General features: G+C 55.4%; 1 protein-coding gene across 3 annotated transcripts in view; it reads left to right on the top strand.

Moving 5' to 3' along the window:
- Positions 1 to 285: 285 nt before the first annotated feature.
- The window catches only part of NTRK3 (neurotrophic receptor tyrosine kinase 3), a 203061-nt gene continuing 189386 nt past the window's right edge, over positions 286 to 13960 (top strand). For 2 of the 3 annotated variants that reach the window (XM_079317834.1, XM_079317835.1), the window contains exon 1: positions 531 to 1092. In XM_079317834.1, coding sequence (XP_079173960.1) covers positions 845 to 1092 — 248 coding nt within the window. In that variant the 5' untranslated portion in view covers positions 531 to 844. Of the gene's footprint in view, positions 1093 to 13960 lie in introns of all 3 variants that reach the window. The other variant, XM_079317836.1, reaches the window with a different exon arrangement.

Below are 13960 nucleotides of genomic sequence, written 5' to 3'. Positions count from 1 at the left end.
CAACCGAGCGAAAGGCAGCATCGTCCTCCAAAAGAGCTTGAGAAAGCAGGAGCCGAGCCAGAGCCCCTCTGCTCTCCCCCACCACAAATTTAACCCCAGCTTCAACTTTTCCTCCGCTCCCGGGGCTGAGCTGGGCTCCAGCAGTGGGGTTTTTCCCCTCTCTCCCCCCTCCTCCTGCACTGATTTTAGCGGAGAGGGAGGGGGGTGGGGAATCCTTTTTATTGCGGAGCACGGTTCTCTTTGCAAGCCTTCCTCCTCCTCCTCTTCCTCCTCCTCCTCCTCCTCCTCCTCCCCTGCTTTTTGTGCCCGCCGCAGCAGGGCTGGCCAGGCCGGGGGAGGGAAGAGATGGGAAGGGGAGATCTCCCCCTCCTCTCCCTCTGTCTGTTTTTTTTGCAGGTGTGTCAATTTTAATTCTGCCCAGTAGGTGGGACTTGGTGACTTTCGCACCGTTTTTGTTATTTATTTATTTCCCCGGCTGCTTCTCTCTCTCCCTCCCTCCCTCCCCTCCCATCCCTCCCTCCCCAGCCTCCCGTTGCGATCCTCCGGAGCGGCTGCGGGAGCGGCGGGCGGCCGGGCCGGCATGCATCCATCCCCGCCCGCGGCCGCGGCCGCTGCCCTAGCGGGAATTACAGCCTCTCCCAGCCAGCTGCCAGCATGATTTCATCTGCTGGAGGATTTTTGCAGCTGATCGCTTGAGGTTTTGTTGTTGTTGTTTGGTTTTTTTTTTTTTTTTTTTTTTTCTTTTTCCTCCCTCTGTCTTTGTTTCCTTCCCCCTTTCCCCCCCTTCCCCTCCCTCCATCCCCCCTTTCCTCCTCCTCCTCTTTTTTAGAAGCAGCAATCGGAGATGGATGTCTCTCTTTGCCCTACCAAGTGCACTTTCTGGAGGGTATTTTTGCTCTGGAGCATTTGGGGAGACTATCTGCTTTCGGTGCTGGCTTGCCCTGCTAATTGTCTTTGCAGCAAGACAGACATCAATTGCAAGAAGCCGGATGACGGGAACCTCTTCCCTCTCTTGGAAGGGCAGGATTCAGGCAGCAGCAATGGCAACACAAGCATCAATATCACGGACATCTCAAGGAACATCACTTCCATGTAAGTGGGGGTCCCCCCGGGCTCCCCCTCCCGCGGCAGGGTGCGGGCTGGGCTGCCCGTGCGGGGCTCAGGTGCCCCCGGCATCGCGGCACTGTCTGGGCTCAGCCCGCTCCCCGGGCACAGGATGCAGATCTGGCTTCTGCCTCATCCCATCACCCCGAAAAAAACATAAAAAGCCCAGCAACAGTTTGGCCAAGGCTTAAGAGGAATAAAGTAAATGAGATCTGATTCCTTAGCAGGAGAGAGAGCAGCAGGCAAAGATGCTAAAGCTGCTGCTTCCTTTAAGTGTTTGCTTCTGCAAGGGGAACGGGGACGCCACAGCCACACACCGCCACATATTTACCCAAATTGGGCAAGAAAAGCAAGTTCTGAGCTGTTTTTTCTTTACCGAGACTTTGTATCCAGTTAAAATGTCATTATTTTTTACATCCCCACATCAGAAAATGCTCCCTTCCCTGCTCTGGCGGAGTGTATCTGGGGATCTGCGGTTTCACATTTTTAAAAGGGGGGAAAAAATGGGACAGTGAGATGTCCCTTAAGTATCTTATTTAATTCACATTGTTACAATTTTGTATCTCGTCGTGCTGCCGCGATAGGATTTGTGCGTTTTAGGTTCGGGGTGGTGGCGGTGGGGAGAAGCATCGGAGCAGCGAGATATTTTTAGTTGAGCACTTTGCGTTTGTTTGCATGCTTGTTTATCTGGAAAATCAACTTGAAGTTGCATTATCCTTGTTTGGAGAGGCAGTTAGCAAAGCCCATGTTAATCTCATCAGTGTGGAGTCGAGAAAGGAATATATTTCCTTCTCCTGAATCCATCATGCTCTGTGCATGTGTGAAAAAAAAATTCCTCATTGCTTCTGCTCTTTATTTTCCAGTACATTTTTGGGTGAGATGAACTCTGAGCCATTTCATTATTCTAATGCTAATTGAAATGTGAGCATTTAGGGAAATGTAGCCCCCAGAGCAAGTTGCCAGTGGGAGTTGAGCAGAGAAGAGGTGGAATCCTTTATTCTGGCAGTTAAATGCAGCAAGGTTTGAAATGAGTAATGGAGGGTTATTTATTTATTTATTTCCCCCTCTGTGGCACGGTTGCATGGAGGGAGAGGGCTTTGGGTGTCTTCCTGAGGCTGTTTTATTTGGTCACAGTGCAATTGCAGCAGAGCCATGGAGTAATTGCAGTGCCTCTCTCACAGCTCTGCTCGTCACCTTTGCTGGGTAAAGATGACGGGAGCTGCTTTCCCCGCTTGCTTACAGGTTCATGAAATGCCCAAGCAGGTTTTCAGCAGGTCACTGACCCTGAATCTGCCACAGCCCTGCCTTCCCCTGCCCAGCAAACCTCCATAAAAACAGCAGGAATGGGGAAAGTAAATGGGGGGAGCTAATGCAACACTCCCCTTCCAATTGCCCCATATTTATCCTGCGTCGTGGTGCTGGAGTGTTTTCCCTGTGATGCTGGAGGGATGAGGGTGATGCTGGGGAAGTCGCAGAAACTCGTGTTTTTTCCCTGTGCTCGCTGTTTGTTGTGGTTTAGTTTTAACCCTTTGGGGGCCGGGGAGCAGCAGAGAGGCTGGGAAGGGTTTGGAAACCACCAGTGTGAGCGACTGTGCATTGTGAGATGCACAGACATCTGAACTGCTGGGAGAGGTAGTATTACACGAGTGCTTTGTGCCCAGAAAATGTCTTTACTGCTTTGAAAATGAAAAATGCTGATAAGCAGTCTGTAAAAAGGAGTGGGGAAAAAAAAAAAAACAAATGGACAACTCCAGAAACAGATATTGGGTATTTTTTTTGGAAAGAAGCTTCTCTTAAGTTGGGGAAGGAGAAGAAGGTGCCAGTTTTTGCTGGAATACATATGCCTCTCTGCTTCACACTGAGCAAAGCACATTTCTTCGCCTCCTGCATCACTGCTGGACCCTTGCCTCCCTTTTTGGGCTTGGGAGGGCTGAGGCACAGTACTGGGGTGAACCCCCCAAATGCTTTCAGGGGCTGAGATTGGGCATGAATGAAAACTTTCCACAAGGGTCTGTGCTTAATGGGAAGGCAATGGTGGTTTGTAGGGGATGCTTATGGGAGCAGAGGGTGGATTTCTGTGGCAGGGATTCTTCCCATCAAAGGGGTCACTGCTGGGAGCCAGAGCTGAGCCACGTTCATGCTCTTGTGCAGGAGGCATCAGGTCCTGCACCCTTCCAGGCTGATGTCAGGCCTCTCCTTGCCAGCCCTGACATCATGGGTGTTGGGGTGAGGGTGCCTAGAAGCCCAGCCTGGTCATGGCTGAATCACTCTGGGCATGTGAGTGTGATTCAGCTGGGCAAGGAGCAGTGTTTTCCCCCTGCTTGCCATGCTCCCCGGGGACTTGGCCTCCTTAGGCAGCTTGTGGGCAGGCAGTGGGCAAAAGCACCTTCTCCCACCGGGCTGGGGGTGAGCAGGGGAGGCTCAATCCTGCCCCCGTAGTGAGGGATGCAGTGCCCCAGCTGGAACCTCCCCACCAGCCTGGGGAAGGTGGTGGTCGCTGCTCCATCTTGTTGCTGGCGAAAAAGCAAATGGAGTGTGGGGTGGTGAAACAACCCTGAGACCAGGCAGAGCCTTATTCACATCCAAAAGAGAGCTCAGCTTCCAAATCAGGGCTTGAGTGTTGCTGATGAAAGACTGCCAGAGCCCGTTCAGAGAGCTGGCTAAAAAAAACCCAATATGAGCAGTCTTGGAGGGCTTGTCCATGTTACCTCCTTGAGAGAGGGCAAGACTCCTCCATGCCAGCCCAGCCCACCCCAGCACTGGGAGCTGAGCTGACAGGAACTTTGGGTTATATCACTTCTCAGTGGCTGAAGAGACACCGTGAAGTAAGGACAACAGAAGAGGAACTCCCAGGGGACACCCAGCCTGTAGTGCTGCCCAAGGAGGATGGTGGGGCAGGCCAGCCCTGTACCCCACCATTGAGCCTCCTGTTGCACCCTTCAAAGGAATGGCCTTTTCTTCAATTGCTGGTGCTTCTGGCTTCCTACACATCCTCCTTTTGCTAAAACTCAGGGCTTGGTGGCTCCTGCCCTGGCTGGGCTGGAGGGGATAGTAACACACAACCTTCTTGCAAATCCAGGTGGTGCCAGGTTAGTAGTGAGGCAGGGAAAAGGCAGGAGGCTCCTGCTCTGAGATGGATGAGGAAGAGGTTGGGCTGGCTGATCTCTGCCCTTTTCCAGCATGCCCAGAAATTTACCTGATTTTGGGTTGTGTCCCTAGACGTGTGACCCTGCCCACAGATCCCTGTTGGAGCTGCCAGCAGCCCTCTCTAGCCAGACAGCCAGCTTGGACCTGGCTGACACAGCTCCAGTTTGGAGTCCTGCTCTGTACTTCCCCTCTCAGTTCCAGGAGAGGTCACCATGGGGTTGGGGTATGTCAATACCATCGCCTTCCCTGTGCAGCTGGGCGGCCTTTGCTGCGACCCCAGCCAGCTGTGACTCAGAGATGCTCAAGCTCCCCCCAACCCACCCTCATCTGGGTGACCTGGGCCTTTACTCAGTGCAAGGCCAGATGCACAGGCAGAACTTTGATCCCGGAGTTGCTGTGGCACAGAACCCTTTTGCCATGTGTGCCAAACAGCCAGGCATGTTTGTCACAGCGGGTGCCCAGTCTGGCCCAGCGGGAGGCTGGTGGCAGCAGGGCTGGTGGCATTTGGGGGGCTGGTGGCATTTGGGGGGCTGGTGGCAGTGGGATGGTGGCAGTGGAGCTGGTGGCAGTGGGGCTGTGGCAGTGGGATGGTGGCAGTGGGATGGTGGCAGTGGGACTGGTGGCAGTGGGATGGTGGCAGTGGGGCTGTGGCAGTGGGGCTGGCTGTTGGGGCTGGTGGCAGCAGGGCTGGCTGTCGGGGCTGGTGGCAGTGGGGCTGGTGGCAGTGGGATGGTGGCAGTGGGGCTGGTGGCAGTGGGATGGTGGCAGTGGGGCTGTGGCAGTGGGATGGTGGCAGTGGGGCTGGTGGCAGTGGGGCTGTGGCAGCAGGGCTGGCTGTCGGGGCTGGTGGCAGTGGGATGGTGGCAGTGGGGCTGTGGCAGTGGGGCTGGTGGCAGTGGGGCTGGTGGCAGTGGGGCTGGTGGCAGCAGGGCTGTGGCAGTGGGATGGTGGCAGTGGGGCTGGTGGCAGTGGGGCTGGTGGCAGCAGGGCTGGCTGTCGGGGCTGGTGGCAGTGGGGCTGGTGGCAGTGGGATGGTGGCAGTGGGGCTGTGGCAGTGGGATGGTGGCAGTGGGGCTGTGGCAGTGGGGCTGGTGGCAGCAGGGCTGTGGCAGTGGGATGGTGGCAGTGGGGCTGGTGGCAGTGGGGCTGTGGCAGCAGGGCTGGCTGTCGGGGCTGGTGGCCGGGGCTCGCCCCGCTGGCAGCGTGGGCAGCGCCTGCGTGCGCCGGCACCGTGCGTGCGTGGGGAAGGACACACGGAGGAGTTTGCCATCTGGGCCTCCCTACTTCTCAGCTGTTGCTATGGCACTGCGGAGATGCTGCTAGGCAGGCGGTGGTGGCCTGCGTGTGTCACCCCTGGGCTCCCTCGAGGGAGGGAGATGTCCCTGGTATGGAAAGCCTCACTCTTCACCCAGCCTCACCAGGGGGGCTCTGTGGTAAAACACGGGTGGATATTCAGGGTGTATCCATGCAGCTTGTAGCTGCTCTCAACAAGGTGAGAGGAATTCAGAGGAACCCAAGCGGAGGTGGCTCACTGTGGAGCACAGTGGGATGAAGGATTTCTGAGTCTCACTGGCAGGGGCAAGAGGAAGCATCTTTCTCTCCTCCATAGGCAAGAAGAGCATCTCCATCCTTTCCTTGGGGGCTGTCCCGGCAGCCCGTGGCAGCAGTGCACGCCGTGGGCCTGGCCGGGGGTGGCAGAGCCACGTCAGCGCTGGGAGCCGTGGGGGGAGCACAGCGCAGCCCCCACTCGCTGAGCATGTGGAGAGGGGGAGAGAGAGGGGGTGCAGGCAGCACAGCACCCCTTCCCTGCTGGTGCAGGGAGAGCTCAGGCACAGGGAGTGCTCCTGTGTGCCATGTCTGGGAAGGAGGCAAGAAGGAAAGGGCAGGCCTCTTCCTAGGAGGACTGGAGGGAGCAGAACTTGCTCTGGTGACCCAAACAGCTGTGAGAAAAGCTCCTGTGATGCTCAAATTATTGACTGCTCTGCTTCAGCTAACAGGCACAAACTTTTCTCCTCTCTGTGAATCAGCCACGTTGTGCCCAGTGTGCCTCGTGTACTACTACTCTCCAGAGAGAAAGGGCTCTGTGTGCCCAAAGCCTCTCATCTCCTGCTCCCAGAGGGTTTGGCTGCTCCAGAGACAATCAAAAAGGCCCCTGATTCAATCCATCTTGGATTTGCAGGGCTCTTGTTCATGCAGAACATCTATTCTGAAGGATATGGGATTGGGGAGTGCAGCACCAAGCTTTGAGGACAGAAAAGGGTGTAGAGATATTTGGGACAAAGAGTTGGGCTGAGATACATGGTCTTGGTGCTCTAGAAGTGATTTAAGCCAGGAGCAGTGATCTGTATCCTCCCCCTTTCCTGTGGGCTGGCTGCTGGCTCCTTGCCCTGCTCTTACAGCCTTTCTCTCTGCTGACCAGTCCTGGAGAGAGGCACTTTCCGGGCTCAGGTGATGTCAGGTATTTCTTCAGGAAGGACATGGTTTTGGTGCCAGCCAGCACTTCCCAGACTTTTTCTGAGCCAAACATGGGGCCTGAGCTGCTGACCTGATAGGAGGAGCTGGTGGCCCAGATGGTTACAGGGTGCATGTGAAATCTCCCAAGTCCTCATGTCCTGCAGGTTTTGGGGAGGTCTAAATTGGTTCTGATTGATGGATTGTCTCCTTATAGTTGGAGAGGTGAGACAGAGGTGTTTCAGGTCCAGGACAGATGTTTAACAGGAGGAAGAAGAGACTGAGGAAGGAGCTGCCTTGTTGTCCTTGGAGTTTTAGAGGGGTGTTGCCTCTGTCTAAGGGCTTTTGTAGAGCTCAGTCAGGGAAAGCTTTCTGGATCTGCTTTACATTATTAGCTCACCCCTGTGAAGCAAAGCATCTTCATGTGCTTCAGCATGAGGCTGCTCAAGGTCTCCCACAGCCCTGTGACCATCTATGCACCCAGCAATGCTGAGCCTGTCAGTGACCCCCCAAACAGTCCTTGAGGTGTCCCATGGGATCATCTTTGGGGAGCCCTGCAGGCAGAGTGGGCTTGGTGATGCTTCCCAGTGCCACCCCGACACACCAGCTTGTCCTGCTCAGTGAAGAGCCCCTGTTTGGTGTTATCCAGGAGTTTATGGCTGGATTCGGTGCATCCCATTTAGGGGGCTGCTGACAAGTGGGAAATAAACCTAGTCTTAATCCTGTCAAGGTTTCAAAGTGAGTGTTACTAATGCTTGTAACTCGGAGTGTTATCACCAGGCACTGTGGAATAGCAGTGGTTCAGTGTTTCCTGCAGAGGGGGTCTCGACAGGTGGTGCAGGTGCTCTCTGAGCAGCTGTGTCTGACAGCAGCCTGTGTGCTCTGCTCCCCCAAATCCTCTTGCTCTCCCCTCTGCACCAAGAGGTGCACACACCCCATCGAGGAGGTGCTGTGGGCGAGTTCCTTGCTCAGAGGCTGCACTTTGTGCCCTGGCTGGATATCGCAGCACTTTGTGCCCACACGAGGAGATGAGGACCAGCAGCTCACTCACCTCCCGTGGTTCTCTCCTGAGATCCACGCACGCAGCACCAGGACCACGGTGCCGTGCTGTCCTCTCACCCCCAAAGAGGAGACGCTCCGGGCTGAGGCTGTCGGTGCAGGAGCGCTGGCAAACGAGCAGCCCCGCGGATGCTCCGCAGCTCCCGGCCAGTGTCCACCCTGCGCCTGGCTGGGGCGGCCAGAGCGCGGCTCAGCCGCGGCCGCTCTGCCCGGCGCATCCCGGCTGCTCCGCTCCGCTGTTCCCGTCTGGAGGCGGCTGTGCCGCTAGAGGGCAAGCGGCAGCGCCAGACAGCCGGGCTCCGGGCTCCGGGATGCGGGCTCCGGGATGCAGGATGCAGGATGCGCGGGCACGACCGGCTCGGAGCCGCGCCGGAGCATCGGGGGCTGCGGGGGCTGCGGGAGCTCGGGGATCGTCACCGCCTGCTCGCTGCCTCACTGAGAGGCTTTGCTCTGGATGCCCGAGCTGCTGGACCCCTCCCGGGCTCTCACCTGCTCCCTAACTCGGCATCCCCGTTCCTGTGGAGTGTGGGATGGTCCCCCACGGCCCGAGCGGGTTGTTGGGTCATGGCTTTGTTCTCTGTGCTGCTGTGGGAGGATGTGGTCAGTGCACCCCCAATGCTGCAAGATACAGTCCCAGCCCGTCTGTGAATTGAGGTGTTTTGCAGCTTTTTGGATGGTATTGGCCCAGCCAAAGCAGTGAGAGGGTGTTGCTGGGCAAGTAGTGCCTGATGGGGTCATGACCTGCCCTGTGTGACCAGCTTCTGGCTGTGATCCTACAAGGAATCCTCTAATAGGTCTGTGTGTTTCACTGATGGGGAAGCTGAGGCTCGGAGCAGTGGTGGAGCTGACCAGCAAGAAGCAGAGTGAGGATGGACATCCTCTAGTCCAGCACTGGGCAGGGTTTAGGGAGAGGCCAAGCATGGAGGGAGGGCCATGATAAACCAATAAACGGGGCTGTACTATTGGTCCTGTTGTGTTTAGTAGACATAAGAGAGCTCCATTGGGAAATCCTGGAGGCAGAGGCAAGAGGGCACAAGCTGAGAGATGTCTCTGAGGGCCTTCAGAGTAGGTAAAATGTTCTTTGCTCCTTTGATTAAACCTCTGCTGCACAGGCTGGATGGAGGTCAGAGAGCTAAAGAAAACACATGTCCTCCAAGGGAGGAAGACTGAGAAGACCTTGGTGTGAGACAGAGCAAGGGTGAGTGAGAGCAGGAATCTGGCCTTCACCCTGTAACATCCTCCATGTGCAGCCTCTGGGATTATCTCATTTTCCCTGCTGGCTATTGCCAAGGGCTGCCAGCATGATGGAAAGGCTGTGACACCCTCTGGTCCTGCAATGCAACAGCAAATGGACCCCCAGCATCATGGCAGAGGCAACATTTGTGTGGATGTGTGTTGGGGAGTGGGTGATGGATCATGGAGCCATGATACTGCTCAGGGCCTGGGCTTCAGTTCAGAAAGGGGGACTAAAACCTCTCTGGAGTCCCTTGGAATACTGCACTGGAATCAGTGCCCAGCCCACAGGGTCACTCCATGCTGGGTATCCCCATCCCCCAGGTACTACCCAGTTTCCAGACCCCAGGGAACTGGGGCCCTCCCTCAGTGTGAGACCTTGCTTGTCTGGAAGAGTGGCACCAGGAAAACATGTGCTGTATTTTTAGCTTGTTTTCATTCACTGTAGCAGTGGAGAAGCTGAGGGAGAAGCCAGAGCCATGTGCACAGCCAGCTTTCCTCCTGCTGTTTTGGTGTGGTGGATAATGGAGCCTGGTAGTGACTGTGCCCTTCCTGTACCTGCATGTGACATCACCTCCAGCTTTGGTCTGCCTGAATAAAAACTGCCTTTTTAATTAAAAACAAAATTCCCAGCAGTGGAGCAAGAGATCAGGAAGGATTCCCAAGGGAGTTTGATACACATGTGATACTCGAGGTGCTTATTCTTGACTACAGTGCTTGTTGAAGTGACAATTAATGGTCTTGGGATCCCAGGGAAGGATGCAAGGAGAGGCTGAGCCCAAGTGCTACCCCCATGCAGCCTCCTGCCTGCAGCTCTCCTACAGCTCCATGCTGGGCTCAGTTGTGCTGGGAAGGGGACAGGCCACTGGTGCCTCTGCTGCCAGTTCTGCACTGCCCCTGGGACTGAGAAATGGGTAGGAGCAGATGTGAGCATGGTGAAATCCTCATCGTTCTGGGTTGTGCAAGGCTGTCCCTTAACTAGTTCTCATCAGGAGGTTCCCACTAGGAATTGTTAATGTGAAAATGCTCAAACAGATGCTGGGAATCTGAGCACTGCTGAGGACCTTGCATGCTCAGGGTCTTGCCAGGATAAATTAGGAATATGAATGCTCAGCTGAGCTGCAGAAATGCCAGGCTCCAGCTCCTGACCCTGCCAGGTCATGAAGCCACATGGGGGAGATCTTGGGTGCCTGCAGCTGCTGATTTTCCTTCTGCTCCTGCAGCAGCTTTGGCCTCATCTCCCATCCCATGCCCTCCATGGAAATGCTGTGCAGTGACCTGGGATGGGAACAAGAAATCCTGGCTCTCCAGTCTGTGATCCAGCTGTGCAAATGCTCTGTTGGGCTGCCTGCCCTCCACCTGCCTGCTCCTAACCCGGGCAGACAAGGCTCTTGTGTCCCTCCCAGTACAGATGGGATTGCCTGTGGGGAGCTCTGTGACTTCTATGGCAGGAAAAATCTCTCTTGTCCCCAGAACTCTTTCCTCCAGGATGTGGATGGGTGTTCCTGGGGCAGTTTGAGGTGGATCCCAGCTTTGTCTGTGTCATGCCTTGTCTGTGCTCTCCCAGACAAAATATAATCCCAGGAAAAGTAAGGTGAAAGCCCCCGAGTCACTTGGTGGCTGCTGCTGAGCAGCCTGAGGAGCAAGCAAAGTTCAGTGGGACACAGGGTTGAGGATGCTGTGTGTTCCCAGCTCCCCAGCCTGCTGAGAACATCCCTTCCCCTCTTTGTGCCTCTCCAGAGAAGCTGAATCTTATTGGGGACTCTTTCCTCTTTTGAGTTACACATGGGCTCTGAACACATGGGTGCTTCCAGCTCACAGTCCCAGACTCTGCAGGGGAGAGGGCAGAGTGGCACAGAGCTGAACTGACATCAGAGCAGCTCCCTTGGGAAGTGTTGTGCTCCTCATTTCAGGTCGGGGCAGATGCTGAAGGGTGTCCTTGGAGCATGAAAGCAAAACCTGAGCCCGGGGAGTGTGGGCAGGGCACAGATGATGGCTGAGCAGGGAGGGGCAACAGGGAGCTCTGCAGGGCTGGCACTGAGAGGGTTAATGGCAAGGTGCAGGATACAGCTGGAGCGGACTTGGGAGAGGCAGAGCCTGATGAGACTGAAGAGGTGTCAGGTGGAAGAGCTGAGCTGTGGGTGTTGAGAGATGCTGGGGGTTGTGTGTGGGAGGCAGCAGTCGCTGCTCCTTGCAGGATGCTGCGTGTTGGTTTTGAGGAGAGGAGCTGGAGCAGGGATGCTCTCAGGTAAGAAGCTGTGTGGGTTGTCCTGGCTCTGGGAGGGATGTCAGTGTCTGTGGCTGGCTGCTGTGTGGTGCTGGGCTGTGGTGCTATGTGTTGGTGCCTGTATACTCCCAGCCCTTTGTGGGCTCATCCTCTGGCCCTTGGCTCCTTGTTTGTGGCTGAGATGCCATTCCAGGGCTGTGGGCATCCCTGCCTCCTCTCTGTGCCTTGTCCTACCTGTGCTCTCCTCCAGGACCTAATGGCTGAGGTGTCTGGTGCTCCCAGCCCTTCCTTCCAAGAGGGATGGTGGTGGGATCCTTAAGCTTTGCCCCAGACCCAGGCAGAGTGCCCAGCACCCAGCATGGTCTGGCTCCAAGGGAAGGATCCCTGCCTTCCAAGAGGCACGGGTAGCATAGATTTATTTATTCGGAGACTTAATTAGCACCTTTAAATATTAAATAGTAAACAAACTGTGTCTAGTGGGATCAACGTTTACAAGCTGGGATTTTTATTTTTTTTTCCTCCTCTCTGGGACATGCACTTGTTTTTTAAGTGTTTGGGGAGGAGCAGCTGTGTGTGGGCTCTGGTTGATGGGCTAGGGATGGACCCACAGTGCTGCTGGTGAAGGAGGGAGAGCAGACAGGGATGAAGGGGCAGGAGGGCTTGGGAAAATTGGGGCAGAGAAGCAGGGTGTGTGCCTGGAGCGTGGGTCTTGGGGAATTGCAGAGCCAAGTGCTGGATTTTGGCATTTCCTGCAGGATGTGTCATTCCCTCCTGCTCAGGCACGTGGAAAGGGACAGGCAGGAGATGGAAGCTCCTGCCTCAGCACAGCTAATTGCAATCAAAAGGTGGTGGTCCCTGCAAGGGGAGGTGGTTTGCAGCTGATCTGCATCCTATTATCTCTGCAAATGGAGGCCTGCCTGGTAGCAGATTACACTGGGGGTTATTTATTGGCAAAGCACTGTACAGTTTTAATTTTTCCTTTTTGCTTATTCAGGCTTTAGCTCCAGAGGAAAATAGCCTGGGGTGGCTTTGAAATGGATTCTCTCTGCCCCATTAACTTATTCAGTGAGTTTAATGGGCCTTTTTTTCTCTGAGCCTTGAAGCCATCATTAAAAGGCAGAGATTTATAAAAGCAAAGATACTCCTGAGCTTTAGTCAAACTTTGGGGGAGCGGGAGGGGGGAAATGGTGTTGCTGCTGTCTGTGGTTCTGTTGCTATTGTGCCTCTCTGGAAGTTTTACAGAGATAAGGGGACCAGGTTGTTTGGGGTGCTGGCCATGTATCTCTGCTGAGGGTCTGTGGGATCAGCTGGGCTGTGGGTGAGTCCTCACCTGCAAATGATGGGATGTTGTCTGGGCTCCTACACATTGGGATATTGCCCAGTGTGACCTGTCTGGGCTGCAAAGCTGTATCTCTCCAGGGTGAAAGAGTGGAACTTCTCTTACTTTGTATGGGCTGCTCACAACTTTATTTTCACCTCTTTTATGCCAGGGCTGGGCAGGGCTCGTTGCTTTCATGGGTGTCTGTGGTCAGTGCTTGGAGCTGTTCCCCTCCATCCCTCTCTCTGCTAGTGGCATGGGTCTAATTGCACTCCTGTGCTGAGCAGCCCAGTGCTGCACGGGGTTGGGGTTTGCAGTCCTGCAGGGATTGCACTGGTTTAGCATGTGGCCTCCTGTATCTGTTATAAAATAGGGGAGTGTATGGAGATTCAGACTGAGATGAAATGTCTGAGTGACTTTCCCCTTGTTTTGATTCTTCTAGGATCAACCTCTCCACTTCTTGCTTTGCAAGATTCTTTTTGAGGAGTAAATGTAGGAGTGTGCAAGGTGTGGGCTGGCATGTCACCTGAGAGCACCCTCCTGCTGGCATGGCTGAGGCTTTGCCCCCCAGACCATGATTTGCTGCAAATGCCACTTCTGGAGGGGCAGCCTGTGCTTGTACCACTGCCAGGGAAGAGCTGGGGGCAGCAGGATGTGTGTCCTGTCTCACTCCTGGATGTTGAGCTGTCACCTCCTGGGCTGGCAGAGACCAACCATGGTGTGCTCCGAAGTGGTGATGCCACAATGTGGTGGAGTTGCTGTGCTGGGACAACTTTTCCTATATATTTATTTTCTTGCTTGGCAAGCAGTGTGAGCAGGACAAGTGTAACCCTTGTGCCTCTGTGCCCTGGCACCTGCCAACTCAGGACAGTCAGGGCTGGGAGATTTGTGAGAGCTGGAGACCCAAACATGCTGTCATGCTAAGCAGGGAAAGAACCTCCTTGCCCAAAGTGATGTGCTCAGGGGCACACAGGTGGGGCTGACCCCAAGCTCTGGCTACTGCTGGGTACCAGAAGCAGCTGAAAAATGGGACTGGAGAGTGGGTGAGGTGACTCATGTGTGAATGTGCTGGTGGCCCTGGGGCTGGCTCACCACACCACCACGGGGTGGAGGCTCAGCAGACTATGACCCTGCCTGCACCAGCCTGGCTGCCCTGTCCCTTGGCAGGGGGAGAAACCAGGGAGGGGCTGTGGGGCTTGCCAGGAGGAATGAAGGGCCCCCAGCTCCAGGAGGAGATGTCTGAGGGTTTGTTTGTAGCCTCCCTGGAGGCACTGACCACCAAGGCTGCCCTTGGAACACTGCCCCGGGGCAGTGGTGGGACAAGGATGCACTGGAGTGACCCAGAGGTTGTTGTGGCCAAGCAGAAGCTGCTGCAGCATGCAGTCATGCTGGGATAGGGATGGTGCCCCATGATGGCCTGC

Source organism: Erithacus rubecula, assembly GCF_903797595.1.
Source record: "Erithacus rubecula genome assembly, chromosome: 14".
Taxonomy (NCBI): Eukaryota; Metazoa; Chordata; class Aves; order Passeriformes; family Muscicapidae; genus Erithacus; species Erithacus rubecula.
This window is presented reverse-complemented; position numbering and strand designations above follow the sequence as displayed.